Source organism: Dermacentor andersoni, chromosome 4 (assembly GCF_023375885.2).
Source record: "Dermacentor andersoni chromosome 4, qqDerAnde1_hic_scaffold, whole genome shotgun sequence".
Classification (NCBI taxonomy): domain Eukaryota; kingdom Metazoa; phylum Arthropoda; class Arachnida; order Ixodida; family Ixodidae; genus Dermacentor; species Dermacentor andersoni.
Window position 1 is genome coordinate 146,928,754 of NC_092817.1, and position 27,625 is coordinate 146,956,378.

A 27,625-nucleotide genomic window follows, 5' to 3' on the forward strand; every position below is an offset into this window, starting at 1 on the left:
TTTGTCATTAGAAATCGTGAATTTGTCAGAACCTGTTCCTAAGCAGAATGCTTAAAGAGTTATTAAGAGACCACGAAGCATCTGATCAAATATTCAGCAACCAAGAAATAGTTATACATATCCTACTTCTGAAACTTGCATAGTACATGTCTTTATTTTAGATGCCAGAGCAGGACAGTTGCAGAAGCATTCAAATGACCTGGTTGCAAAGTTCTCTGGCGAATGGGTGCATGCAATTCAAGGAAAGACATTTCCAAATGCCCATACGTGACTGTCACTGATAAATTCACATCTTATGTTTGACCCAACCACTAACCCACAATTAAAGCATCTCACAACAAAGTTTTCCAACTTCTGTTATGTTTTTACCTAAATAGTTCAATAAAATTGGACAAAATTTCAACTGTAGTGATATGTCTACAAAGCACTCGCCTTCTATAGCATGCTTAAGACTAACGCATACATGAATAAGGAGCGAATTATACAGGGTGTCTGTTCTTATGTCAAACTATTTTCTTAAATTCCTGTTGAAGATACCAGCACTCCGCTTATTCATCTGAGCTACATTTAACAGGCAGACATTACTCTTTAAATGTGTAGTAGGCAGGAGTTGCTAATTGATAAAATTGTGCCAATTATTTTTTTACTTAACAACTTTAGTGCACATGTTGCAATGGTGGAAATGAGCCCATTAACACGCAGGGCCTGTTCAGTTGGGACCAATTTTGTAACCAGTTTCAAGATATACATCAAAGCGTGCGGTGAAAATGCCTTGGTGTCATAGCTATTTTCTTGCTGCACTGCAAATATATGCATGCAGTGCTCGAGGGCATAGGTGGAACGTTTTCATTTTTCCGGAGGAGGCTGGGGCCCAACCAACTTTCCAAACCCCCGTGTGTGCGTGTGTGTGTATGTGTTAACCTCAATAACAGTTGCTCTTGAAGAAACTTCATCTGACCTCGAAGAATTGTTCATCAATGTAACAGCCTTATGTGAGTACTTGCAAGACCTCACAGTGGGAGACAGTTCAATTTCCTAGCCCGAGTCCTCTCGCACCATGAAGAATCTGGCGTCTCTCGGTGGTGTAATCTTAATTCGTGTAATTGTCTTATACTTTGCTATCACTAATACTGCATCGCCTTTCCGGTGAAACTGTCGTGCTTTTAACCACGAATTCAAGTACAAGCAGTGCTGCGCATAACTGCTATTGATTCTGATTTTGAGTGAATCTGGCTTCACCTCATTTCAGTCGCTGAGTGAATTATATATATTCGTGACCTCTGCAGACAATTGGGGATGTTTCCATCCATAATAAATGTTGTAAATAATTAGAAGAGGTTCTTTTTTTATCAGTCATTAGCATTGCTTACTGGAAAAAGAAGCAGTATTGAAACACATACCATTTATGTGCATCTCACACACCATTGATAAAGGATTCTGCCAAAGGGGTCGCTGAACTCTGCATGTTTTTCACAGGGTCAAAAAAAGCACACAAAGCAAGTTGAAGCGAGGTGAACATGCAGCAACATATTCATGCTCCGGCATAGGCTATCCACACTATTAGGAATAATTGTTATTTGGCTACCTCCGTCTCTTTAAAAAATATGTTATGACAGTGTATGGTGATTACAGCAGACTTTTCTTTTTAATGTTGAAGTGAGAAAATACGATTGAGGTAGCCACTGCTGGTGCTTCTAATTTGCTTGTTCTCCCATTGTCAGGATTTTCAGAAATAAAGCGAAAGTATGAATTAAAAGCTGTGCATGTCCGCATGAATAGTGATGCAGTAATCTTTTATCCAAAATAAGATCTTAAGTGAAAAGGTCGGGACAACTCAAAAGAAACCTCAAATGATGTGGGTGACAGAATTATGGTAATCGACAGTTGCTGTCATCTGTTGGGCATCACCAACCACCCATGTACGCAGCGCGCAATATCATGCGTATGTAGTGAAGTGCACGTGCACAAAACAGCGATAGTTGACCGGACACAAAAGTTAAGAAGGGGACTGTTGACTTGCACGCAGAGGAGCTGGTAGTATGCTACTCAGTGCTGCCATATGCCAGCTTCTGAAACTGTGTAGTCAATACCAGCAGCCACAAAGTCAAACTACAAGCCGAAGTCATACTTTCGGCAAGAGCTATATCGTAAAATACGCTCCTGTAGACACGCCAATAATGTCCTGCAAAGCCCACAGCGGACGCTACGTAGCTTTTGAAAAGCTATGGGCACACGCAAGAGACCGTGCATGCTCCTGCGCACTGTGCAAGCGCACTGTCACCTCCGCGAATTTCCTGAGTATGCAGAGCTGTTCCAGACACCCAACTAAAACTGTCTCATGACACTTTAAGGAGAGGGAGGGGCTCTGCCACCCATAGTCAGCGTCTATGCTCAAGGGAAGTATTTAGGACACCAACTCATCTTGCTAACTGTCTTCGTATATCTTGAAATTGGTTCTAGTTACAAAATCTGTTCCAATTGCAACGGTCCTGCATGTTGACAGTTTCAACTCTGCCATTACAACATTTGGCATAAAGCAATCAGTTAAAAACATAATTAGGCTCCAATTATCAACCTTCAGCGTTGCGACATTGTAAACCTGACAACGTAGTGTCAACCTCAGACTTACTGGTGGTGCTCTGGTCACAAACAATCCTATGTTGATATGCTGTAATCAAATCTGCTTTGATAATTTCTCTTGTCACTGAAACAAATTTGACTGAAAAACTTGGTGAGCAGTATGTGAGCACACCTTCCACTTTTCTTATTGACAACGAAAAGGTGTTTCTACATAAAGCGTAAATTGTTTTCTTTTTTGCTGTGTTCAATATAAATGTGTGCCCTCTGAAAAATAAATGCTAGTTGGAAGTCAGCACTGTCTTCTATGTTTGTCCCTCATTTCATACACTCTTATCATATTTTTAGGGAAAACCAACAAGCCGAATTTCTTCTCGTGCCGCAAATCATCATCAGCCTGGTTATGCCCAGTGCAGGGCAAAGGCCTCTCCCATAGTTCTCCAGCTACCCCAGTCATGTACTAATCGTGGCCATGTCCCTGTAAACTTCTTAATCTCATCCGTCCACCTAACTTTCTGCCGCACCCTGCTACGCTTCCCTTGGAATCCAGTCCGTAACCCTTAATGACCATCAGTGATCTTCCCTCCTCATTACATGTCCTGCCCATGCCCATTTCTGTCGCAAATATTAAACATTAAATACTGCCTCCTGTGAGTCACAGGGCCACATAGAGAGCGCAGCACACAGCTGTACTATGTGCTGTTGGGGCACTGTAAAGTGGTGGCACCAGTGAATCCAACAAAATTGGCCTACCTGCATTTCCTTTTTTTTTTTTGTCTTGACAAGCAATGCATCCACTTTCTTCATTGTCGGTGGTTGACTATGCTTCACCATTTACTAGCAGGACTTGTTAAACAATGGGAGCAGGTACTTTATTTCACCAATCCTGTCTTATGCTTGCCATTTTCTCACTTGAGAAAAAAGACCTGTCCTCAATAATAGTGGTGCTTTAATATGCCTTGAAGCAGTAACCAAGTCATTTAGCTTGACTCAAACCCCTCTAGTGCCTTCTATACGTTTTTATCACTGTAATGAAAGTCCTGTTTGCAATAGTGTTGTGGGCCAATTTCTCTGCTAAAAATCTGGAATACAGCCAATTTGTTTCCCCTTACTCCAGGAGCAACAGGTTTAGTAAGTGCGCTCCCTCCTAACCAGAATTCACTGGTATTTTGTGGACATGCGAGGGAAGGATGCCTGAAGCCTATAGCTCACATCAACCTCCCACAGCGCATTGGCCATCTCAGTTAGTTGGGTTAGCTGCAGATATGGCAAGTAAAACCATTATACAGAAGAGCTGAAGTGCCAGTCACACAAGCTGCTGGGAAGCATGCTTGTAAAACAAAGCAGCACATCCAAAACACAGCACTTCAATTTCCGATAGTAGATTATGAAAATCCTGGCTCCACTAGCAGCTGGTGGGCCGACTCTCACCTGGCTTCTGGCACCTCCAACTGGAAACTCGGACAGTGCTCTCGACGTTCACTCTTCCACACTGGCTGTGCTGGTAATAATTAGACTAGAAACAGGCGCCCCAAGGTCATATCCTGCTACCTCGATCTAACCAGAGCTTGCATCCGTTGTGCCATCTTCACAGTTTCTTCATCACAATGCCACCTTCCTCCTCCAAGCACACATGCTGCTCTCATCATCTTGAGCTGCTTGCCACACCTGCATTAACAAATTCCCCTTTCAGTGGGCTCCAAATTTTACATGAAGATCTGAAAAATGAGGGACCTAAGGCCAATCAAACCAGTGCGTTCAGAGAAACGCTGCAACAAGCACTCTGAGGCAAGATGTTTAACAAAACTGCATATAAAGCTCATTGCAATACCAAACAGCAGATGGCATTGTTTGGCTTGGTTCTCTCACAGCACAGCTGCTTTTCCTTTAAGAGATAAAAAGCTAAAATGAAAGAACAGTGGACTTCTCATTGAAACACTGACATGGCAAAATATTACACCCTTTTCATCAAACCTTAGCCTTGCACATTCAGGGATCAGGTGAGTCATTCCTAAGATAACAAGATCATTCCAAAATTCAACAAATATTTCAGTTTTCATTGATAATAAATATTCAGGTGTTTTTATATATCTTGTCGTGCAAGTAGAATAACTCAGAATCGATAACTCAAATTGCCTGTTTACCATGTTTATGGCATGCCACAAGGACATCATGCTAAATGAATCTTTGGAAAAATGCACGCCTTTAACATTTGCCTTGTGCAGGGTAGCAAAAAAACAGGGCGAGAGGATAATGGAGAGTAGAGAGCAAAGAAGAGAACAACTTGCATATGTATAACAGAACGACTAGATTAGAGTTACATATAGTCGTGTTATGCTCACTTCTAAGATGCTGATGAATTAGCTGCACCTCTCTCTAAAACAGTTGTGTCCAAGGAGGTCGCTGTAGCAACTGCTTACTGCAGATGATAGTTCTGCACCTTTCTTCCCTTTGAGGCAACATCACCCCAGCAATGAGAAAGAACAGAACTGGTAAGGAGAGATGCAGGGATCCGCTCCTTCAAAGCAGTCAGAACCAGACAACTGTGGCGTCATCGTATGATACAGCATTCAAGGTGGCAGAACACAGTCACCTGTTAAAAGAGTACGAATTTAGAAGAAAGCAACAACTTCAGATGATAATTCTTATTAGTTTGCAACTGCTTTAACATACCACACTGTGTCAAAATTATTTTAGGGAAAGCTTGGATTAAGAGAAACTCCCCGCATCTAAATGATCCTTTCATGTGTGATAAAAATTGTTTCAAAGGTCCTTTAACACTGTTAAAAAAAAATTAGTTGGAAATTCCCTCTCGAAGATGTTAAAGTGTGTGTTAGCCAACTTCACGCATCCTGCAGACATTACCAAGAGAAAGTTCAGGCAATACGGTGAACCATAACTTTCTCATTTCAGATACACAAGGAAAGTCTGCCACCATTCCCATGTCACATGGCCAGTTGACTTAAAAATTCAATTTGAACATTGAAGACTTTGACGTAATAGTTCTGTGGAAACCCGCAAGGTTTGCTCTCCACCTTGCGGGTTTCTGCAGAACTATTACGTCACACTCTTGCCTTTGCTTTGAGTTATTGACAAATTCGACTTTGCCCTGCCATCTGCTAGTTGCCTGGTTAGCGCAGATGGTAGAGCGGCTGCCCCGGAAAGGCAATGCTCCCGGGTTCGAGTCCAGGACCAGGACGAATTTTTCTTCAACTGTGAGGGTTTTTTCTTTCGAGGAACCCGTATGGGCTTCCTTTGTAGCAATTGCTACGATTGGGTGGATGTCTCATTTTTCTTAATTCAAGACTTTGACTAGAATAATATCCTTTCTGAGTTGAAATAAACATCAGCAGTTCCAGGCAGGGGCATAATTTCAATGTGAATAAGTACATCATGTGGTTTTAAGTATAGTTTAACATCCTTCGACAGTGCCAAGAAAACTGTAAAGCCTCAAATATAGATGGGGTATTTGGTTCCTGCTTCTTTTTTAGTTTGAGTTTATTTGGTCTCTGTGTAGCTTTAAAGTCAAAATTAATGTACTTAACATACTCAAACCTTACCATGCTCCTTTCTTCCCTTATGTATAGTTAGATTACTTATACAGGTGTCACATGGCATACTTTCGATCAGGATCGAGCCCGATTGGGTTCGAATTTCTCAGTCGCGATTGGCTCCTTTGCACAATATGCAGGAGGGGGCCAATTGCAGTCATGAAATTCAATCCAGATCCGGCTCGATCGCGATCAAAAGCGGCCATGTGCACCGGTGTTATACTTGGAAGCACAAATTTTTTAAGTTATTGATTCTACTTATGTATGCCTAATAGAAGCTCTTAGTGCCAATAATAGATATTAAAACAGTTTATTTAGCACTTGAAAGCTATCTCTAGACATGACCATCTTCAATGGAACTGCCTAACAAATATGATTCAGTCACTGAATACTTATTGTTATATCCTCTTACAAATTTAAATAAAATGTCTAGCTACAGTATGTATCTTTGAGATAGAAGTGTTACAACCACTGCACAAATTAAGATTATATGTACCTGCACGAAAGCCCCACTGCATCTTCTTACCAGGACCACCAAGGTGTCATCTAGTCCACCTTTGCCCATCTCTCCCACCAAGACTTACATGACCATGTTCCCCTTCCCCAGTACAGAGTAGCAGACTAGAGTGCACTAGCTCAGGTCACCCTCTCTGTCTTTCCTATCGATAAAATCGATCTATCTACATGACTATATCCATTAGCACGTGTTTAGCTTGTGCTGTTACAAGAATCCATGTAATTTTGTTACAATGCTAGCATTCTCTTTTGTATGTGCGCCTTATATTTTTGTATGCATCTGCATGCATTGCTATTCTGTATCGTCTGTGTTTAATTTTGTTAAATCTGATTAATTCTGTTATGTTATTTGATAATGAAATGCCTAGTGTTTGCCCCCTGTTCTTTGATATTCATCTTGATATTATAACCACCCTTAGACAATGCCCTTTGGGCCTGTAAGGTTCAATAAATAAATAAATAAATAAATAAATAAATAAATAAATAACCTGAATGCCATTTCCCAGCATCTTAAGTGGTTGGTCTTTAGGGACGACAATATGCGGCATTTTGTTCCAAGTGCACTAGATATGATAAAACAACCTCAGGAACAAGACATCATCACTAATTGCAAAAAAAAGAAAGAAAGACACTTCATTTAACTTGAAATCTAACCCTTTTTCATACTTGTAGGAAGATGTAACTTGAATGAGTTTCATTTATTATGCAAACGAGTTCTATGAAAATGAACTTGCACACTTTTATGAATCTGTGTAGTACAACACATTACGCACTTTCCTGCACAGGAGAAAAAATCGTCTATATCATTATATTTAAACCAAAATGAATTGTTTCAGCATTTGGTGTATGGTCAAGCCCAGTTTCAATGCTAGCGCACAAAATCAACAATGTTTATGTTGGCCTAATGCACTTTTTTAGTCAAAATACGATGAATGAGCAGTTATTAGTAACCTCATAATTTCTTATGAGTGAGCACTTTCTACAGCGTATATCTGAGGCTGGATATTGCGGGAGGAAGAGGGACGGACAGGCTAGAATAAGGGGAAGGCAGAACTCGCTGAGTAGTGACACTTAGAGTCGACATGCTGCCAAAGTGATTACGCTAAGCTCCAAATTACAGGAGCACATTTATATGAAGGTCTGCTGTCCTGAATGCCAAGTCAACCACTGTTGTGTGGGACTCCCACATTTAATGGCAGCAGGAGCTGCAGCTATACTTGGCATGTGTTACGAATAATGAGTGCTTGTTCGATGCGCTTTGTTTGCAATACTCAAGCATGCTTGATCATAAATAAATTAAGTAGATTTGAGCAATGAGTGGTGCTTCATATGTTTGCAACATGTCTGTACACCCTGTTGTACACCCTGTTGTATACCTGTTGTATACCTGTTGCACATGCCAAGGAACAGCTTAATTAAATCTGGATCCCTTGTTGCGCGAAAAGCTGTGGCACCGCACCTGTAAAAGCATGCACCCCGCAAAATTAAAGTAAAAAGAAAAGAGAAACAAAAATGAAACAGAAGAAAGTCATAGTAACGGTGTTTAGCTGAAAATGTTAGCACCTAGGTGTTAGCAGAAAGCGAAAAACAAAAAAGACAGGACAATTTTGTCAAATTTTAGTGATGCAGTAACTCTGTCAGACATTGCAAATTAATGTGGTTTTTGCTTTGGTAGGGGACTTCACCGCGTATTCGGTAGCCCTTCTTCGACCACGTGAGCGGGGCAAAACAATTTACAGGCACATAAACATACAGGCAGAGAAAAAGTACGAATTAACCCGACACAAAGGAAAGACGGACAAGGCGCTCTGCCGTGTCTAGCTACTTCTGTGTTTGCATCAAGAATCTGCTGCCGCCTGTCAATTTGTCGCTCTGATTAGTCATGCACTGAAGCGAAAATGTTCGTCTTAAGCTGAAGTGTCACGGTTTAAATCTTTTCTTACTAAGCAGATTCCGACCGGCAGTATAACAGAATCGGAAGTTTCGCCTCGTGTATATGTCGCATGCACGATGCGCAGCTTCCAAGGGGAAAAAAAAAACACAAAGGACGAAGTAGATTTACAAAGGGAAAAACCATCTAGGTCAAATACAACAGCACAAGGAGCGCACGCTACTACAAAACATAAACATCGCTAGCGCTGAAATAATACTATAGGGTGACGATCATGCGAGGAACGACAAGGATGCAGCGATAGGGCAGCTGGACAGGGTTAGTGTATGGGAGCGCTTGCGTTCACGCACGGACGTAGTACGCGCGCCAACGAAAACACTCCACGCTACCACGCCAAAGTCCACCGTCATAATTTTCATCACCGCCGACTCGTTGCGCACAACACACCAACGCACTCCACGTGACCCACAAAGAAACGTCTCACCGCAAAAGTCATCCGTCACACAGGCGGAACTTGGCACTCCATAATAGCGAGCATAAACGGTTCTAACCACGGCTGGGTCTGTATCTGCCACGTCATGTGCAAGTCGCGCGTAGTCGACGACAGCAAAAGCGCAGGATAGCAATGGTGGCTTCAACCAAACCAAAATAGAGGAGGCGATAGGTGATGACCAAAACCAAACTGTGCGTAGGAATGGGTGAAACGGCGCTATATTTTGCTGCTTGTCTAGGGGCCTTGGCTGGTGAAAAATGAATGGCTGGTATAGGGACTTTTAAGAACCACGGTGACATATTCAGTTGATTGTGCACTCACGGTGCGATTCATTTCCAGCGACGTAGCACAAGACTATCACCACTGTACGCGTGATAGAATAGGAGTGACTATAACATACAAAACAAAAACGAGTGCAGCATGGATTATGCGTACATATAGGTATGTACATCTGCGCCTGGCCACCTGGCCCTAGCGTCTAGGTACGCCCTGTACGCATGAAAATGACGTCCCTAGCACCCTATAGCTCCTTCCCTACCCTTGCTGGGAAGCACGCGCTGTTTGCTCCACACGATTCCTATAGATGCGTTAAAAAAAACTATGTATTAGCAAACTGCATTTTGCCATCAATACTGTGACTCTCATAGCCACTCATACTGTGGGAGAAGGCTTGATAAGCCAGAAAAGACGCAAGGACGAAATACCTGGCCCTAGCGTCTAGGTACGCCCTGTACGCATGAAAATGACGTCCCTAGCACCCTAGCTCCTTCTTTACCCTTGCTGGGAAGCACGCGCTGGTTTCTCCACACGATCCCTATATATGCGTTAAAAAAGCTCTGTATTAGCAAACTGCATTTTGCCATCAATACTGTGATTCTCATAGTCACTTATACTGTGGGAGAAGGCTTGATAAGCCAGAAAAGACGCAAGGACGAAATAATGTTGGCGATGCCGTGTTGAAATTCCCGCACCAACTGCCGCGACTCGCGGGCCTAGTTTTTATCGGTACAATGGAAGGCTACACCGCATTTTAAAGGAGCCGAAGCCTTGATATAGAAAGTTTTGAGAACTTTGACAGCGCCACAACGACTTAGGCACGCAAGATAAAAAAATGGAAATTCATGACGTCACATTGACTTATCGGCGCTGAGGTTTCGGCGCGAAGACCTGAAATTGAAAATTCGGTCTTCACTTTCTCTTTTGTTATTCAGCCATGAAATTAACAAAAATAGAGTTTAGAAGGAATAACTTATCAATTGAAACTGATTGAAGTCGTTTCGGGCATACATATAGTTGGCGTGGCTGAAGGTTTCGAAAGAACAGGGACCGGGAGGGGGTAACTGTTTTGAACGTGTTTTTCAAAACCGATGTACAAATTGTAGTGACTTGACAACGGAGCAGGAATATTTACGAGCAGTAATACTTATTGAGGCATAATTAGGTGACATGCCTGTACTGACTATTGGAAAGACAGTGAACTACAGCGGGAAAAAAAGGAACAGTTTTTGGGGGGACACAATAGGAATTTATTATCTCGCGCTAAATCGAAAGATATATGAGGCTTCTTTAATAAATAATTCGTCATTCGTAGCGAGAACAGAGCCTTTGTAAGTGATAACATGACGAAAACTGAAAATCAATGTGGCGGCACCTCTAATGGACCATGGTACCTCCAAGGGGGTACCTTTCAGGTGACGTCAGCACTGGCCGATTCAAAGAGAGCCGCAAGAAGAGCAGTCAAATGGGGAATACGTCAGCTCGTCCTTTTGCTGCGGGCGATTCAAAATTGACGAGCAACAGCCGGACCTTCAGTGACAATTTTCTACAAAATATATATATACTGGCACACAGAAAACCATGATAGACTTCTATGCGAATAATCTATCGATCTAACTCGGCTTCGTATTTTCCAGTATTGCAGCACAAGATCAGTCACTAAGAAAAAAAAATTGCATGAATTGCGCCTCAACAACTTCAGAGCCTGCAAACGAGCTTTCCAAGAAAGAATGGGCGCTCTATGGCTATAGCTTTCAGAAACGCTAAATAAACGGTTGCCGAAAAAATATCAGATTAAGAAAATGAAAAAGGTCCGCAACCTTGTTTCATTTTGCTTCCCAATAGTGGACCATATAGAGCAACTATATGCTCCCGCAGCGAGCACATACAGAGCTCTCCAGGGGCCTCCTTCGAGATATGCATACAATTCACCGTGAATTTCACGACGGTCAATTTTGTCAAACACGTACCCCAACAGTCTATATTATCGGCGGCTGGATAAAAATACACTGTGCTTTTATCAAGCGGCCGTGATAGTACTACACTCGCGGACAACTTTCTGTGGCAATGAAGGGAAAGCTACAGCATAAGAGCACTGCGCGGGCCTGATTTTCCGGCGCGGGCCCGCTTTACGAAGCCCGAGTCCGTGGTTCCAAGCCTGGGTCTGGCCCGGGCGTTCATTGTTATGCTTAGCCAGTGTCCGCGTGTGCATGACCAGGCCCGGCCTGTAAGTAATATACATGTAGGGGGTTTCTTCAGAGTTCAGCACGCAGGACCCGACGTAACATGTGCAGGAAAGACACGACGAACTACTGGACTGTACTCTGACGAAGGCTGGTCCACCAGCCGAAAACGTTAAGTAAATACGTCTTCCAAGAGGTTCGTCGTCTCTTTCCTGCATATATATATATATATATATATATACATATATATATATATATATATATATATTACAGGTTGTACCGTATGTGTCAGCCTCACCTTCTAGGGGTCTATCAGCTGCTGTGTATAAGCGATAAAAGACCGAAATATTAATTGCCTGTGCAGTTATTTTTTCTGCTGGTGTGCATGCCTTCACCTTGATCGTGCAATTTGGTCCTATAAGGTCATTTAGCATACGAACGCACAAGGCGTCCCAGCTAACTTTAGCCAGAGTTTAAAATGTGCAAATGCCACGTAGCTGTACAGAACAAAGGTAATGTTTGCCGTCGCTTGGAGATGCTCAAACCATTTTTTTTTTTCATTCCGCCTAACTGGATAATTATGCTTCATTAATTAATCGAAAGTACACAAAAGTGTTTCTTTCTGCGCGTGAAAGAAGCCCGCAAATGCGGGCAAAATTGCCGCACGACTGGCCGTACCTACAACTTTAGAAAAAAGTGGAGGCCCCGCCCAGATGACCGAAGCGCGACAGCCGATTGCCTCCGCGACTAAAATAGTCCCGCTCAAGAAATCGTGCTTCTGAAACGCGCAATTCTCGGTATGCATAAAAACTTTTTTTTGTATTTTGACGACTGGTTTAGTAGAGCTCTCATGTGCTACAGCACATGCCGGATCGCGAGATAAAAATAACTCCGTGCCTTCTGCAGCGCTGCTCGTGTTACAATGTTCGAAGGCGCGTGAAGGCGCATGAAGTTTCAGAGAGATGCATGGACGCGAGTGGCAGCACGAAGCGGTCGCTCCCCGCTGCCGGCGCTCTTCACCACGCCAGTATTTTTGGCAGTGAGTGCTTGCGCCCACTGAGCGAGATGACGTCATGTTTGCCTGCGCGCCAGACACCATGTTTTGTGTTTCAATTTATCAAGAAACCGAACGCTTAATTACTGAAATTTATGAGGCTGATAAGACTGGGAATCTTCGTGGATATTCGTTTAATACTGTGCTATCTCTATCACTAATTCGCGCCTTTCGTGGAGCACTGCGACTTTCTTTATCCTATACGGCAAACACGAAAATTCCATTTTTTTCCTTTTGAACGTATGCCGCACACCTTGGAACATTTCGTCATATCGTCGTCCAATCCACTGCTGTGATAGCACGCAGTATTAGAATGAAGTAAAGGCAGAAGAAGAAAAGCCTGCAGGTTTTTTCTTATTTTAACCGAATACGTAATACTTCAAAAGATTAAGTAAATGCTTCAGCTCACAATTCTTGGCCGATCCCCCAGTGTGGGTATGAGCCATAATATGAGACCATTATCATCATCATCAGGTTGCTCGCGCACGACGCACGCCGCGTGCGTCTATTTGTCGTACAAAAATCCCTCACGTGACCTGATCCTAGGTGCCTAGGGACAGCATCATTTAGGGATTTTTGAGAAGGCGCGATGCTGGCACCGAGCGACGCCGTGGCGTGTTCGTCCTCGGCGTGATTGTTCTCTGGGCCGCGCGTTGTTCAACATTGCTCATGTAATCGTGCGTGCGTTGCTTGTGTGTTGGTTGTAGGTTCTGTGTTACTTGGCGAAAAGCCGTGAGTAGTGGCGGTGCGGCAATGCGGCTTTGGCCTCGATGAGCTCTGGCACTACAGAATCTGCGTTGTGTGACCCGTGCTTTCTTGAGAACCCGGCGGTGGTGACAATTGAAATATCGAAGTGGCCTAGCGCCTCGGCAGCGAAGTTCTGCGAACCGCGATGTGGCGTCGCCGTGTCCGACTTTGCTTAACGGACATCGAAGGATGTGCTGCTCGCTGCAAGTCACGTAAATGCAATTGCGTCGACCGCCCACTGTTCAGCGCTGAATGTGTGTTTGGTGTGCTGTGCTTGAAACGAGTGGTGCAGCCGTGCAGCGGGGTTGGCGGAGGAGCAGAGTGTTTTGCGCGTTCACAGACATGTGCTCCCGTCTTGGTCTCATTAGCGGCTGTCGTGGGATTGTGGTGTGCTAGCTCCTTGCCTAGTATGAAGTTTACTACGCCAACACACAGCATGATCACGTTTTTCCGCGCTATATGTCATTTACATGACGGCCGAGTTGAAAACGAGACATATAGTGTTCTTTGCGTTTGTGTGTTGTAAATTACTTTCTATTGTGGAAGTTCTGGGAGTCTTATTACGCAAGGAGTGCGAACGTAACCATAAACACATATGTGTGTCTGAAATTTGGATTACCCATAATACCCTTTACGACTGATAAGTGGGCTACACGGCCTGTGTGAATCAGCTACCGTATGTTGCGACGCTCTTCCGTGTGGAAGAGTGATGCATGGTGCGCGTTTATTTCTGTACTGTTGTAAAAACCATTTGTTTATTCACTCAATGCAAATGTACGGCTTCTTCGCCGCAGTACGTTTTAGTTACGCGGTGAAGCATACTAAAAGTGGGAGGGGGCCGCTATCAGCCAGCATAGTATGTCCACTTAGGTGACCTGAGAGGCGGCGGGTGCGCGAGTGTATAATTTAAGAACTCTTATTATGTCCAGTGACAGTGGAGATCATTAACTGTAGCACCAAAGTAGTAGACCACTACCAGAACAAAGGCATGTAGTATGCCCATCTCAATTCTTGTGCTTATGTCAGTCTTATTTTTTACAGCAATAGCTGCTATGGGCTAACTCCCCTGGTTGTTCTGATGTCTACTGGTGTTGTCACCGGAATTCCCGAATTTCTTGCTAGAATATTGCAAATAAAGTTCTCATTGCGCTGTGAGGATTCAAACATACGTCCACAATTCTACATTTCAACCACTCTGCTGAAGGTACAGTTGTGGTGAATACTGATTCCGGAGAGCGTGATCTAGCCAACAGGTGCCTAGATTGGCTAACACCTGCTCAATGTCTGCATACTGTATATAGAGCTGGCATTCACACCTTCCCACTTGTGAAGGCAGTCCTATGTTAAGTTTTCTTCTTGCATGTGATGACAATGATTGGGTGCATCTGCTTCATTAATCTTCTTCTAGTGCTTGGCTTCTCAGATTAACTGGATGGAGCTGTTGGTGTCTTGTTTTCCTCAAGCAAAGCGCGAGACATAGCAATGCGTAGTCCAAATATGGATTTGAGAAAACCAAAACGAATTCAGCAGTAAGAAGCTAAAGGGTTGTTTTGGTGTATATCAGTGGCTAAGTCCGGATATGGAAGAGGAGGAAGAAAAGCCGAGTCTTTCCACTTCAACACTGAGGCACAACTCCCACAAATAAATAGGACTCTGACTTATTTTACTTTTTTAAGGAGATTACCGACTTGCATTGGCAAGTGTTCAATTCAGCAAACACTGCATGAAGTAAGCTTCCTGTGCATATTTCACCAGCTACTGCATCATTGTTTCACATTATGAGTGAAACTGCAATTTTCTTTATGCCACAACTTGCCCAATTTTGTGTTTTGCAGTGGGATGTTAGCAGTGCTAATAAGGCACCTAAATACTCATGAATAGTAATACAGAGAAAAAAAAGTAAGAAAGCAGTGGCTTTTTGTGCGTAGACTATGCATATACCTGGTGCTCTCGTGGTCATTTTTTCCCTATCCGCTCAGCCATTCTAAACAAGAAAAGTTTATACACAATTAGTTTATACACAGACCACAACTAAACCACAGGTATCGTTGGTAAGCAAAGTATATTTATTCAGTGACATTTTCTGCAGCCCTGCTATTGAGCTTTCCTTCCTTCCTTTTCAGCTGTGCAGGTTCATTAAGAAGTGATGATACAGTTTGACAATTTTAATCATTGAAAGACTTAGCGAAACCCTTTTCGGGTTGTGGGTTGTTTTTTCTTGGGTTCAGACTCTGCACATTGCATTTTAAGGCGTGTTTTCTGTGTTTGTTGCTTTTTCTTTATGGGTAGGGCATGTCAACATATTTTACACCATTTCAAGTATGTGGTGCCATAGACTGTTCTTAGATGAAGTCTTGCCCTTTCATTCTGTACAATATAATGTCGGTTTTTTTGTGTCCAAGGCCGTATTACAGCGTGATTGTAGCATTTTGCTAAGTTTTGCCTCTGTCACCCAAGCTTGAAAGATTGCTACCCACTGGTGGTGGCATGACACATGTCACGTTTCTTTTTCAATAAAAGGAATTCTGTCACTTGTCCTGTGCACTGGTTGCCTTTTGTCTCTTTGAATTGCAATGTGTTGCCTATATTTGCTCTTTTGTTGCATTTCAGATTAGGAATGGCTATCATAATTGACATTTAACCATATTGCACACAATGTGGATGATATGTAATTGCAATATATGGCCACCATAAATATAATAGAAGTTAATAATTCAAGAATAGTGCCTTTGCATGGTGGTGCAGCCATGAATTGTGGCTATAAGGTACCAGCGCTGCAGATAGCACTGCTTGTGCAGAATATAGTGCAGCTCTACTACTTTCAAACATCATTGTCTTTATCTGCATTTATATAGCTCCAGTTTCTGTGAACAACACACATCTGGTGGAAGGGTGGCTTGCACCTGCAGTTGGGTCCAATAAATAGCCAAATTTCTGCCCGTTTTCATGTTATTAGCATATTAGTAAAGGCAGTCGTTTTTATAGTAGCCTGTTTGCCCAGTGTAGAAGCCGCTGCAGGGTGTCAGGATCTCATACACATCTTCAGCTTTGCAGGGGACACAGCATCTGGCACATAGTTTGTCACAGGCCATGTATTCGGGGCAAGTTGAGTTCACTCACTAGCAAAGGGAGAACCAAGCTTGTCAGATATGAAGTAAACCGCCTGTATACTCAGTGACCTTCATTTCGTGTGACATATGTGGTTATAGCGACCCTTGTTTTAAGCACTTCTTGTCCAGCAGCGGTCGTTTGCTTTTGAAACACTCAGGATAGCTTTCAGCAACCTGGACAGGAATAACACTGAAAAACCAGCAGATGTTAATTATCGCACTTATCATGCGAAGCTTCATACAGTATGATGAGGGCGTAAATAAATGAGGGTGTTCCTCAAGGCCTTGTAGCACATGTTACGAGTTTGGAGCAACATGATGTATAGCACTTTTTTGATCGCATGCTATAGGTTTAGCAGGTGTGGCCATGGTTGAAGTGCAGTGCAAGGTCAAGAAAACATATCTATGAGCAGCACCCTGGTAAGGAGACTCTGGGAAAACTAGTGGGAAGCCTGTTGAACATCTGGTTGACCCACTTGCTGGCTCCACCAGGCAAAGTATGATAAAGAGAAGGAAGTCATCAACACATCAGAAGGTTTTTACATATAAACACTGTGCTAAGGTCATAACATGCCAACAAGTCTTAGTGCGCAGGCTACGCACGACCAACTACATATGCCTTCTGTTCGGACATTGCTCATTGTAACTAACAAGGATGGAGTGGACAAAAAAAGAACAGCAGCTCCATTAATTTAGTTTCACTGGTATCGACAGTGTTTTGTAAGCGTACATTGCCATACTCCCCAATGCCTTCTTGGGTGACATCAGCAAAGACCAGCTTGAGGCAAGGGGTAATAGACGTCTTTACAAGCTAAAAATGCATGAATGCAGGGAGAGCACATTGTGTCCAAAAAGTAGGCACTTCACAGGGGCACTGGAGAAGGAACAGGTTATTAACAGTGGGCAAAGACAAGCTACTAAACACCCAACACTGTTGCCATGTAACGACCTCTGAAACAATCCCTCTTAAAGAGCAAATCATCTTTGTGTATCCATAAAGAGGACAGATGGGCAAAGCCCCTTCAGTAATGCTGCCAGCTTCAAAAGCCTATTTTGCACATCCTGAATGCTTCCTTCTTAAGACTTTGCTGGGTGCAAGCATTTTGCTGTCCAAAAGCTGTCATTGAGAGCACTGTTGGTTTGGTGGCAACAAAGTTCAGAAGCAATTGCAACAAACCTCCCTTCCTAGTTGGCCTGGATGCTCACGGTGCTTATGAAGCAGCACCATGAGGCAAGCAAGGTGAATGGATGCCTCCAAGCCCTTGTTCGTTTATCACACTGTTCTGTTAGTAACAACCATGAGACTTGAAACCAACAAGCTCAAGCTCAGCACTCGCATGGTTACTGCGGAGGATTCATAAAAAGCACAAAAACAGAAAACTCAAGGGAAAGGATAAAGCACCATTTAACACTTAGTATTGCTACAGCCCACCCCCTTCTTTTATTTTGTCTGGTCGTGCTACATTGTTTTACTCTATATAGGCATGAAATTAGGTGATGTTCACAATCAGTGTCCAATATTTATATACACTATGTGCTGGTTCAATGATGTTCGAAACACTGCAATGGGAGCTTCAAGTAGAAAAGGTGCCTGGAAGAAAGAAAAAAGCTGTGCTGCAACCATCTTGGCAACATCTTGTCCCCTTAATAAAAATTGTGCTTTCATATCAACTTGAGCCCTCCAGTTTAGAGTAAAGTACCAGTGCGCTTATGAACAATGAATCAATTCTCAAAGAGCATGTGCAGTCCAGCCAAAAGCAGGGGCAAGAATCCGCAATGTGCTCCTGCATTGAAGGTGAATAACACGTACCATAATGGCGAATGTGCTTTAGTAAGCTTCATTGGAATATTAATTTGTAATGTACAAAGAATTGTCAATGAAGCTTACTACGAGCACAGATGCACTTGCAAATTATGTCACAATTGAAAGTAATGAGCACAGTGTAAACCTATGTGCCCTTTCCACTCTTAGTATGCTTTACTGCACGATGCTTATTTACACCCCTGTATTGCGGTGTAGCAAGCTACAAAAGAAACGTTGCATAATTAGGCTTTTTACGATTATCTTTCTCGCAATACACTATTATTTCGCGGTGAAGCCTAAGCAATGTACTGCTGTGAAGCATACTAAAAGTGAAAAGGGGCCACTGTCACTGGACATAATAAGAGTTCTTTAATCATACACTCGCGAACCCACCGCCTCTCAGGTCGCCTAAGTGGACATACTATGCTGGCTGATAGCGGCCCCCTCCCACTTTTAGTATGCTTCACCGCGTAACTAAAACGTACTGCGGCGAAGAAGCCGTACATTTGTATTGAGTGAATAAACAAATGGTTTTTACAACAGTACAGAAATAAACGCGCACCATGCATCACTCTACCACACGGAAGAGCGTCGCAACATACGGTAGCTGATTCACACAGGCCGTGTAGCCCACTTATCAGTCGTAAAGGGTATTATGGGTAATTCAAAATTTCAGACACACATGTGTTTATGGTTACGTTCGCACTCCTTGCGTAATAAGTCTCCCAGAACTTCCACAATAGAAAGTAGGAGGAGGAGTACATTTTAATGGAGAGAAAGGAGGAGAGGTCGGCCTGGAGAGCGTGTCTCTAGCCTGCTACTCCTCACTGGGGAATGGGGAAGTGGGAAATACAGGGAAAGGTAGGTGGCGGATGATTATGATATGGTACAATGAGATACTATATACACGTTGTCCAATATGCGGATGCGCACTGGAGACGCAATACACTAAGAGTAATCTTGTCCATACAAAAAGTAATCTTGCCACAAAAAGTTTTTGCGCAAACACATTTCGCGGATGCGCACTGGAGACGCAATACACTAAGAGTAATCTTGTCCATACAAAAAGTAATCTTGCCACAAAAAGTTTTTGCTCAAACACATTTCGCACTGACTACACGTCTCACAGCTTCTAGAGGCGATCGTCTAAACCAGTCTCACTTAAAAAGTTCAAAAGTGCTTTTATGGCACGTTGGGCACAGTCAACACTCCTCCACGCGCCAAAAAGCTTTTCTTCTGAAAAGGGGCGGGAGTCCAAGCTGTCAACTGTAGATTTGAGTTTTCTTCGTTCGGCCGAATAGAAAGTAATTTACAACACAAACGCAAAGAACACTATATGTCTCGTTTTCAACTCGGCCGTCATGCAAATGACATATAGCGCGGAAAAACGTGAACATGCTGTGTGTTAGCGTCGTAAACTTCATAGTAGGCAAGGAGCTAGCTAACCACAGTCGCGCGACAGCCGCTAATGAGACCAAGACGGGAGCACATGTCTGAACGCGCAAACGGAGCCCGTAAGCCACTCTGCTCCTCCGCCACCCCCGCTGCACGGCTGCATCGATCGTTTCAAGCACAGCACACCAAACACACATTCAGCGCTGAACAGTGGGCGGTCGACGCAGTTGCATTTACATGACTTGCAGCGAGCAGCACATGCCTCGATGTCCGTTAAGCAAATTCGGACACGGCGACGCCACATCGCGGTTCGCAGAACTTCGCTGCCGAGGCGCTAGGCCACTTCGATATTTCAATTGTCACCACCGCCGGGTTCTCAAGAAAGCACGGGTCACACAACGCAGATTCTGTAGTGCCAGAGCTCATCGAGGCCAAAGCCGCACCGCCACTACTCACGGCTTTTCGCCAAGTAACACAGAACCTACAACCAACACACAAGCAACGCACGCACGATTACATGAGCAATGTTGAACAACGCGCGGTCCAGAGAACGATCACGCCGAGGACGAACACGCCACGGCGTCGCTCGGCGCCAGCATCGCGGCTTCTCAAAAATCCCTAAACGATGCTGTCCCTAGGCACCTAGGATCAGGTCACGTGAGGGATTTTTGTACGACAAATAGACGCACGCGTCCACGCCATGGACCTGTTCTCCCGGCGGCGTCTCAAAGAGCTCGACTTGCAAACCGCCGACTGCTTCGACAGCCACGACGCATTCGGCTACGATAATTTCCAGCGAGGAATGCTGCTCGTGGCCGTTCTCTCCACGTTCGTCATGAACTGCCACGCGCTCGCGTTTGCACTGACCTCCGGAGACGTGGACCACTGGTGCCGGCAGCCACCTGGGCTGAACATGTCCACCGCCAATTGGAAGAGTGTGGCCATCCCGGTGGAAGCCGACGGGCGGTTCAGCCGATGCTTGGTCTACTCGAACAGGGGCGACCGCAACGACACCGTGGAAGTCGAGTGCGACGCCTGGGACTACGACGCTAAACACGCGCACACCACCATAGTGAGCCGATGGAACCTTGTCTGCCGCTGGCGCTGGCTCAACACCTTCGCCAAAATAGTGCACGGTGCAGGCTCGCCGCTCCTCGTGATCGCGGCGGGTCACAACCGACCGTGGGGGTCGCAAGCCGGTCCTGTGGGTGTCGGTCTCAATGCTGCTGACCATGACGTTCGCGGGCTGCTTCGCTGACACCTACAGCATGTACCTTTCGACCAGATTCCTCGCGGCCGCTTTCGGCGCGACCAACGTAGTCGTCAGCCTCCTGATGCTTTACGAAGGGTTCGACTACAGCGACCGAGTCTTAATGACCACCTTCGCCTCGTCATTCCCGTTCCTGCTGTCCGATATGTGGTCCCATCTGCTTCGGCTCAGCTCGGTTCACCTGGCTTCAGCGCGCCTCAGCTGGTTTCTGCTGCAGGTCGTCCTCCTGGCACCAACTCTACTCCTCGTGGTCGCGTTCGCCATCACCCAGGAGTCGCCGCGATGGTTCATCACCAAGCGGGACCTGCATAGAGCCGGCGTCGCCATGTTGTCCGCGGCCGAGGTCAACAATTTCAAGCCGTTCGGCATCGACTGGCTGATGAACATGTTGAAAGCCGAAGCTGCCAGGAGCGACGCCATGAAGGGTCTACACGCCGGGCAGCTCCGGATGTCCCGGAGGCGACGTGCGGCGGCGCGCCATGGTTGCGCTCGCGACGCACGCCGTGATCACTTTCGCCGCCCACGTGTTGCTCCTCACGTCGGCAGCAACGAACGTGAGGCACCTCTGGTGGGCCTCGTCCGGCGCCACGGTGTTCAGCTACGCGATCCTGTACGTCCTCGCAGCGCGGGCGGTAGCCATGACGCAGCTCCTTAGGCTCAGCCTGGTGACCCTCATAGTCTTGGCGTGCTGCAGGAGCGTCAGTGCCACGGCCGCGGCCAGTCTGGCTCCGCTTTTCGCGGCGATATTCATTGCGGCCAAGACGACCGCCTACTTGGCAATCGTCGTGCACGCGGTGTACGTCGTCGATGCGTTCCCCACACCAGTGCGAGTCACGGCGTTGGCTTGGGTGTCCGCCTGCGGACGCGTGGGTTCCATCGCCGCATACCCGACGTCCGGACTTCGAGACGTGGGCCGCGAAGACCTGAGCCTAGCCATAGCGGCGTCCCTGTTGTTCGCCACGCTGATGGCATTTCGCGTGTTGCCTACCATAGGGCAACATTCCCAGAAGTTGGTGTCTCGCCGGCTCTCGATGACGAGCAAAGCGAGCACTGAAACCGTCAAGCTGGTGGCACGCAGGACCTCGACGTCCAGCAAACCAACCATCGACGTCATGAAGGAGACCTTGGAGCAGCCGCTGCCGCCGAGCCGCAAGTCTTCCAAGAGTCGTTCCAGCTCAATGAGCTTCAAGTCGAGTCTTTCCTTCCCGTCAGGGAATGCACAGCACAGAGTCAGCTGAAGGATTCAGTATGATCGCCGGAGTGACCTCTGTTGGCTTCTAAACATTCGACTGTTAGGCTCTCTCTTTGATTTGACAAAAGCACCGACATTTAAAAACCAACATGTCGATGGATTTTGTTGAGCTTAATTTTGTGTATTCCTTCGATTGTCGTGCTATAGAGCGATTTATAAATATACGTACGCAGAACTACAGAAATGATGTTCGCTGTCAGTCTTCCTAGTGCTCCGCGGCCACACATTGATTTGGCTGACGCGGAGTTTGTTTTATGGGACGGTTTGGCAGAGGTGTTCAGTCCAGTGAGTAGTATCATTTGCTAGGCGAAGGAGTGACCTATGCATATGGGTATTTGGTTTAGCAGAGGTGTATATATATATATATATATATATATATATATATCAGATCGCTGGTTTTGAGTATTATTAGAGTTGAGCGGTCGTAGTTGTCGGGAGGACCTTGTCTCTTCGTCGGGACTTAGGCGAGCAGGATTTATTTCCAGGATTTACATTTAAAACAAGACATACATCGACAGTCTAGCGTGACTCCCAAATGGGCCCCGCAAGACGACGCATACAGCAAACAGCTTACGAGCACACAGCTCACTACGACGAGCACACACTAGCAGCCGGCAAACGCTGCTTATAAGCACTTGTCCCCCCCTTGATTCCAAGCGAACGGAAACGTTCGTCCAGTCATAGTTCGACGTCACTGTTCGACGTCACCGAAGATGACCTGCCCTTTTGGAGGAGGCGGGCTCACATACTCGTGTTGCACACACACACAGGTGTAAAGGTCCGGAGCCGACGTCAGAGGGGCTTCGTAGAACTCTGCTCCGTCCCGGGTGGCGCGGCCGGGTACTACATTCCTGAGCTGACCCCGCGCCACGTGGCTGCCGGTTATCCGCAGTTCTCTGAAGTGCGCCCCGTCTGGTTGGATTGGAACACGTGCAGCGGGCTGAAATAGCTGGCACGTTGTCACCCCGTACGGCCATCCCTAACAGTATTCAAATATCACAACATATTGAGTTATCAAATCCGTTTGCGACCCACTTATTGCATCATAGTGCAACAATCTAGGTAGCGATAACGTATTTTGATCTGAAATATTCTGACATTTCAAATACTCTTAAACATACTTCAGCTGCAAACAAGACACTTGACTGTCTAAATACGAAAACAGCAGCAAGATATGCAACTCCTGAGTATGGGGAACCAGCGCTGGATAGGAGGCGCGTCGACGGACGGACGGATGTTATGAGCGTCCCCTTTGGAACGGGGCGGTGGGTTGCGCCACCAAGCTCTTGCTACTATGCTGCCTAATATCCTACCTAGGTTAACCAATGAAACGAGTGCGTTGCATGCCGCCCTGGCGACGAAACGCGGCATATTCCAGCCGCTCGACTAGACGACACGTCCGCGGCCGTTGTATATTTCGTATGTTTCCGTTTTCGCGCCGCTTCAAGTGGAAAGTTTTCGTAAAGAAGCTAGCGCCATCAAGTGAAGAAATGACGAAAGAAGCTTTTTAAGCTTTATATATTTTTCACAGTGTTTCGCGGCGAGCACGTGTGTTTCTTTAACGGTTGCGCCGTGTGTCGTTGCCATGCTTGTGTGGCAGCCTGCCTCGCAAATCCAGCAGCTATGGCGCCGGTCGTGCTGCGCTATGGTTACGGAAGTATTAGTTGGCCTGAAGACATTCCATACTTCTCTGGCTAGACAAAAAATTCTAATGTTACTTCGCCACAGCAGTCAATGGAGAAGAAAGCTTTATCGCATCAGTTGACTCGCGCATGCAATGGTTTCAGTGCTCCGCTGCTTGATCCGTAACAACCCTGGCTACATTTAGCACTAATTACATAAATTTACCGGATGCATCTCAGCGCCGAGTCCTCATCCGCATGCGCATTTTTAAAAAACACATAGGCGGCTTAGTCGCGCGCGCGGGCAGTATGCGCACACAACTCGTATTGCAAGGCAGCTTCCCTCCCACACAATTCTGGGCAATTAATGGATAACATTTACCTTTCGTATCGCTCGCTTGGTGCGGTGGCATTGGAAGGGGCTTGGCGGTGGTATTGCGAAGGAAAAATGGTTGGTACATATACCGGATGGTGCATGCTATTGCTCATTTTGTTTCCGACGAAATGCCGACCGCAGATTCTGCTGTTTGGTACTAGCTGCCACGGCTGACCGTCTTCACTATCGAATAAACCAAGCACACACGCGAAATTCGATTTAGAAACCAGCCCACACCGCTTGACAGGGCGACACGACGGGAACTTACTCCGCTCGCCCGAGAGCTTGGACCCAACGCCGCCTCCGTCCTTCTTCATAGGGTTCAGATGGAAAGACGCAGAAGGATACATCCTCCCTCATCCCGACGTAGTTGCGGCACTTGTATACGCAACAGAATCGTCGGCGTCCTTTTGTTTTCCTTCGACTTTCAGCGCACGCAACGCCACTACCAGTAGCAATTTTCGTCCGCGGGAGCGGCTGCATTGTGCAAGTTCTGACCGCCAGGGCGGCGCTGCAGGCGTCGTGAGAACTCCAGCGCTGGTTCCCCATAGGAGATAGCGTACTCGCCAACAACACAATCGCTTCTTTGATTACGTTGCGACGCGCCTGATATTCAGTCCGAGTATGGCAGCTCATACAGTACGCAATAGTGAAGTAATGCATAAAAGAAATTTCCGAACAAAAAAAGAAATGCGGACCCGACGCACACATTGGAATCGTATGCGAAGGGAAGCTTTTGTGATGCTGTTAATGAAATGTTATAAATTTTTGCATATTGTTCCTGCGTCGTTAGCGCATACAGGAAAGTGGCGTGCGCATGTCCTCTCGCAAGCTCGCTGTGTGCAATGTGACAAATCCTATATTGGTTTGTATTTGTTATCCTCTCTTTGTTTATTCTAAATGTACCAGCCGCTTCTTGTCCTATCGCCCGTACGTTGTGGGTGTGTGTTATATAGTATGGAAATTATAATCATCGCCAACATGCTGCGATCCTCTCAAAAGGATATACAGCTGAGGTGTCCCACGTGGCTTGAGCCAAACATTTAAAATATACACATGTCTCGTAGCTGGACAGAACCAAGGTAATGTCGTTTGCCGTCGCTTGGGGATACTCAGATCATTTTCTTTATTTCTGCCTAATTAGATAACTAATCACAATTAATTAATTAACGTCTCAAATATTGTAATTAGATTAAAAGTGTCAATGAGGAAATTGTAGAGCAACATGAAAAACTTCCTATACAGATTTCTGTTGCTCAATACGTGCTACATAAAAGTGTTTTTCCGAACGTGTAAAGAGCCCGCAAATACACGTAAAATTGCCGCGCGACTGGCCGCTCGAGGCACATTGCGTGTAATTGCGGACTTCTTTCACGCCACCCACCGTGGTTGCTCAGTGGCTATGGTGTTGGGCTGCTGAGCACGAGGTCGCTGGATCGAATCCCGGCCACGGCGGCCGCATTTCGACGGGGGCGAAATGCGAAAACACCCGTGTGCTTAGATTTAGGTGCACGTTAAAGAACCCTAGGTGGTCGAAATTTCCGGACTCCTCCACTAAGGCGTGCCTCATAATCAGAAAGTGGTTTTGGCACGTAAAACCCCATAATTTAATTCTTCTTTAACGCTCAGAAAATCACTTTTATGTAGCACGTATTGAGCAACAGAAGGCTGTTTAGGGAGTTTATCACGTTGCTCTACAATTTCCTAATTGATACTTTTAATCAAATTATAATATTAGAGAAGTTAATTAATTAATTATGGCTAATCATCGAATTAGACAGGATGAAAGAAATCTCAGTATCTCCAAGCGATGGCAAACAGCATTACCTTGGTGCTGTCCAGCTACGTGGCATTTGCATATTTTTAATGTTTGCTTCAAGTTACGAGGGGTACCCTGTATAGTTGGCGATGGCAGGATATGTGCAGCCCGCTTCTTGTTCAATCCTCAATTGTGGGTATGTACCATTGCATGGACTTCACCATAATCATAATCAACACTGGACACGCTGCTTGGCCTATCCCCTTTCGTAGGTATGGACCATAGCATGGGAGTCATCATCCAAATCAACATGCACACACGCTACCTGATCGATCCCCTTTCGTGGATATATGCCATAATATGAAAGACATCATCACAATCAACATGCCCACACGCCGCTCGGCCGATCCCCTTTCTCATATATATACCATAATATGGAAGTCATCATCGCAGTGAACATGCCGACACGCCGCTTGGCCGATCCCCTTTCGTGTATACATGCCATAGCATGGAAGACATCATCACAATCAACACGCAGACACGATGCTTGGCCGATCCCCTTTCGTGGATATATGTGCCGTAGTATGAAAATCGGCATTGTAATCAACACGTAGCGACCACCCGAAAGAGCTAGTTGGTGTTGGCACGAGAGAAGTATACATATAACTCTTTTCCTGAAGTTTGCAGCCCATGTATAAGAAGTACTACATATGCTGCTGAGGAGCAACGGCAAGAATTGACGAAGCAGCTAAATGCATGCGCATGCTGCTTTCCTGATTTTTAAGAATTTTCTATAAGATCTGCAGATTTTCCTTTGTTTGTTCCGTTTCCATGAGTGGTTTCCCATGTATTTACGAAACTAGGTAGTGCGCTTGTGGAGTGATGATTAGAGGATCGGGCTGCTGTGCTGGCGGGCCGCGGTTCAAATCCCGCCGCGGTACACGCTTCTGCCTTCTTTTTTTATGCGGAAGCATCAAACGGCCCACTGAGCGCAAAAGCCGGCGGGGTCTGTAGCAGCGTAAATTGCGATTGGCTGCGACGACACGGCGCGTGCGAGTTCCCATGGCTGCGACGTAACGTCACGAGCTCTACTCGCGCGCTCGTGACGTTGCCTCGCGCTCGCTGGCTCTGGCCTCAATGGAGCAGAGCGGGGGAAAGGGAAAATCTGCTGCCTCGGTATTGCGTCTGGGAGAGGGCATCGCCTCGACGCCACGTCACCTTCGCTCTCGGAAGTCTGTTATCCGCTCGTTTCTTTGTCTGCGCAAGCTCTCGCCTACGTTCTAACTGAACCTCGGTAAGGCCAAATCAAAACGCGCCAAGTGTCTCAACGCGCTGTTTGCCCGGGAGGCGTTCGTAGCTCGAAGGACTGCTCAACGGCGCTCAATTGGACCATTTCGCATTCTAACTGATAAAAATAGGCTTAGGTGTCCTCGGATTTTTTTTTATAATGAAACTGAATTTATTCTGCGGGAACCCGACCAGCGACCGACACAGGCGAAACCATGTTGGGCGAAACCATGAGGTGGTAGGCGAACAAAGCTTTAAATGTATTTGTTGTGACTGTGCAGGAGTGGGAGGAATGCAAGCGTGCATAGAAATTGCTACAGAGGGAAATCGTCTGAGTGCTTGTTGTCCAGAACTGATGAATGGATGTTCCGCGAAAGTTGCGTGACATTCCGTTGTTAGGAACGGGTATTGCTTTAATGAAAGCGGAAATCCCAAGTCTGACAAAACCACAGGTCGATGTCG

General features: G+C 45.6%; 2 protein-coding genes across 4 annotated transcripts in view; one reads left to right on the top strand and one right to left on the bottom strand.

The window, feature by feature from the left end:
* The window catches only part of LOC126537879 (uncharacterized), a 59,231-nt gene extending 49,980 nt beyond the window's left edge, over positions 1-9,251 (bottom strand). Inside the window, exons 1-3 of one of the 3 annotated variants that reach the window (XM_072287937.1) lie at positions 9,020-9,251; positions 4,920-5,170; positions 4,009-4,245 (exon numbers count right to left, since the gene is read on the bottom strand). The gene's annotated coding sequence lies outside the window, so the exon portion shown is untranslated. The remainder of the gene's footprint in view (positions 1-4,008; positions 4,246-4,919; positions 5,171-9,019) is intronic. The other 2 variants (XM_055074505.2, XM_055074506.2) reach the window with 2 other exon arrangements.
* An 11,046-nt stretch (positions 9,252-20,297) lies between these two features.
* LOC140217248 (solute carrier family 22 member 6-like) lies at positions 20,298-20,855 on the top strand. Its single transcript, XM_072287650.1, has one exon. The coding sequence runs from the start codon at positions 20,298-20,300 to the stop codon at positions 20,853-20,855; it is 558 nt and encodes a 185-aa protein (XP_072143751.1).
* Positions 20,856-27,625: the final 6,770 nt, after the last annotated feature.

Coding starts and splice junctions, on each gene's coding strand:
- LOC140217248 (XM_072287650.1), top strand. CDS start 20,298: ATGGACCTGTTCTCCCGGCGGCGTCTCAAAGAGCTCGACTTGCAAACC.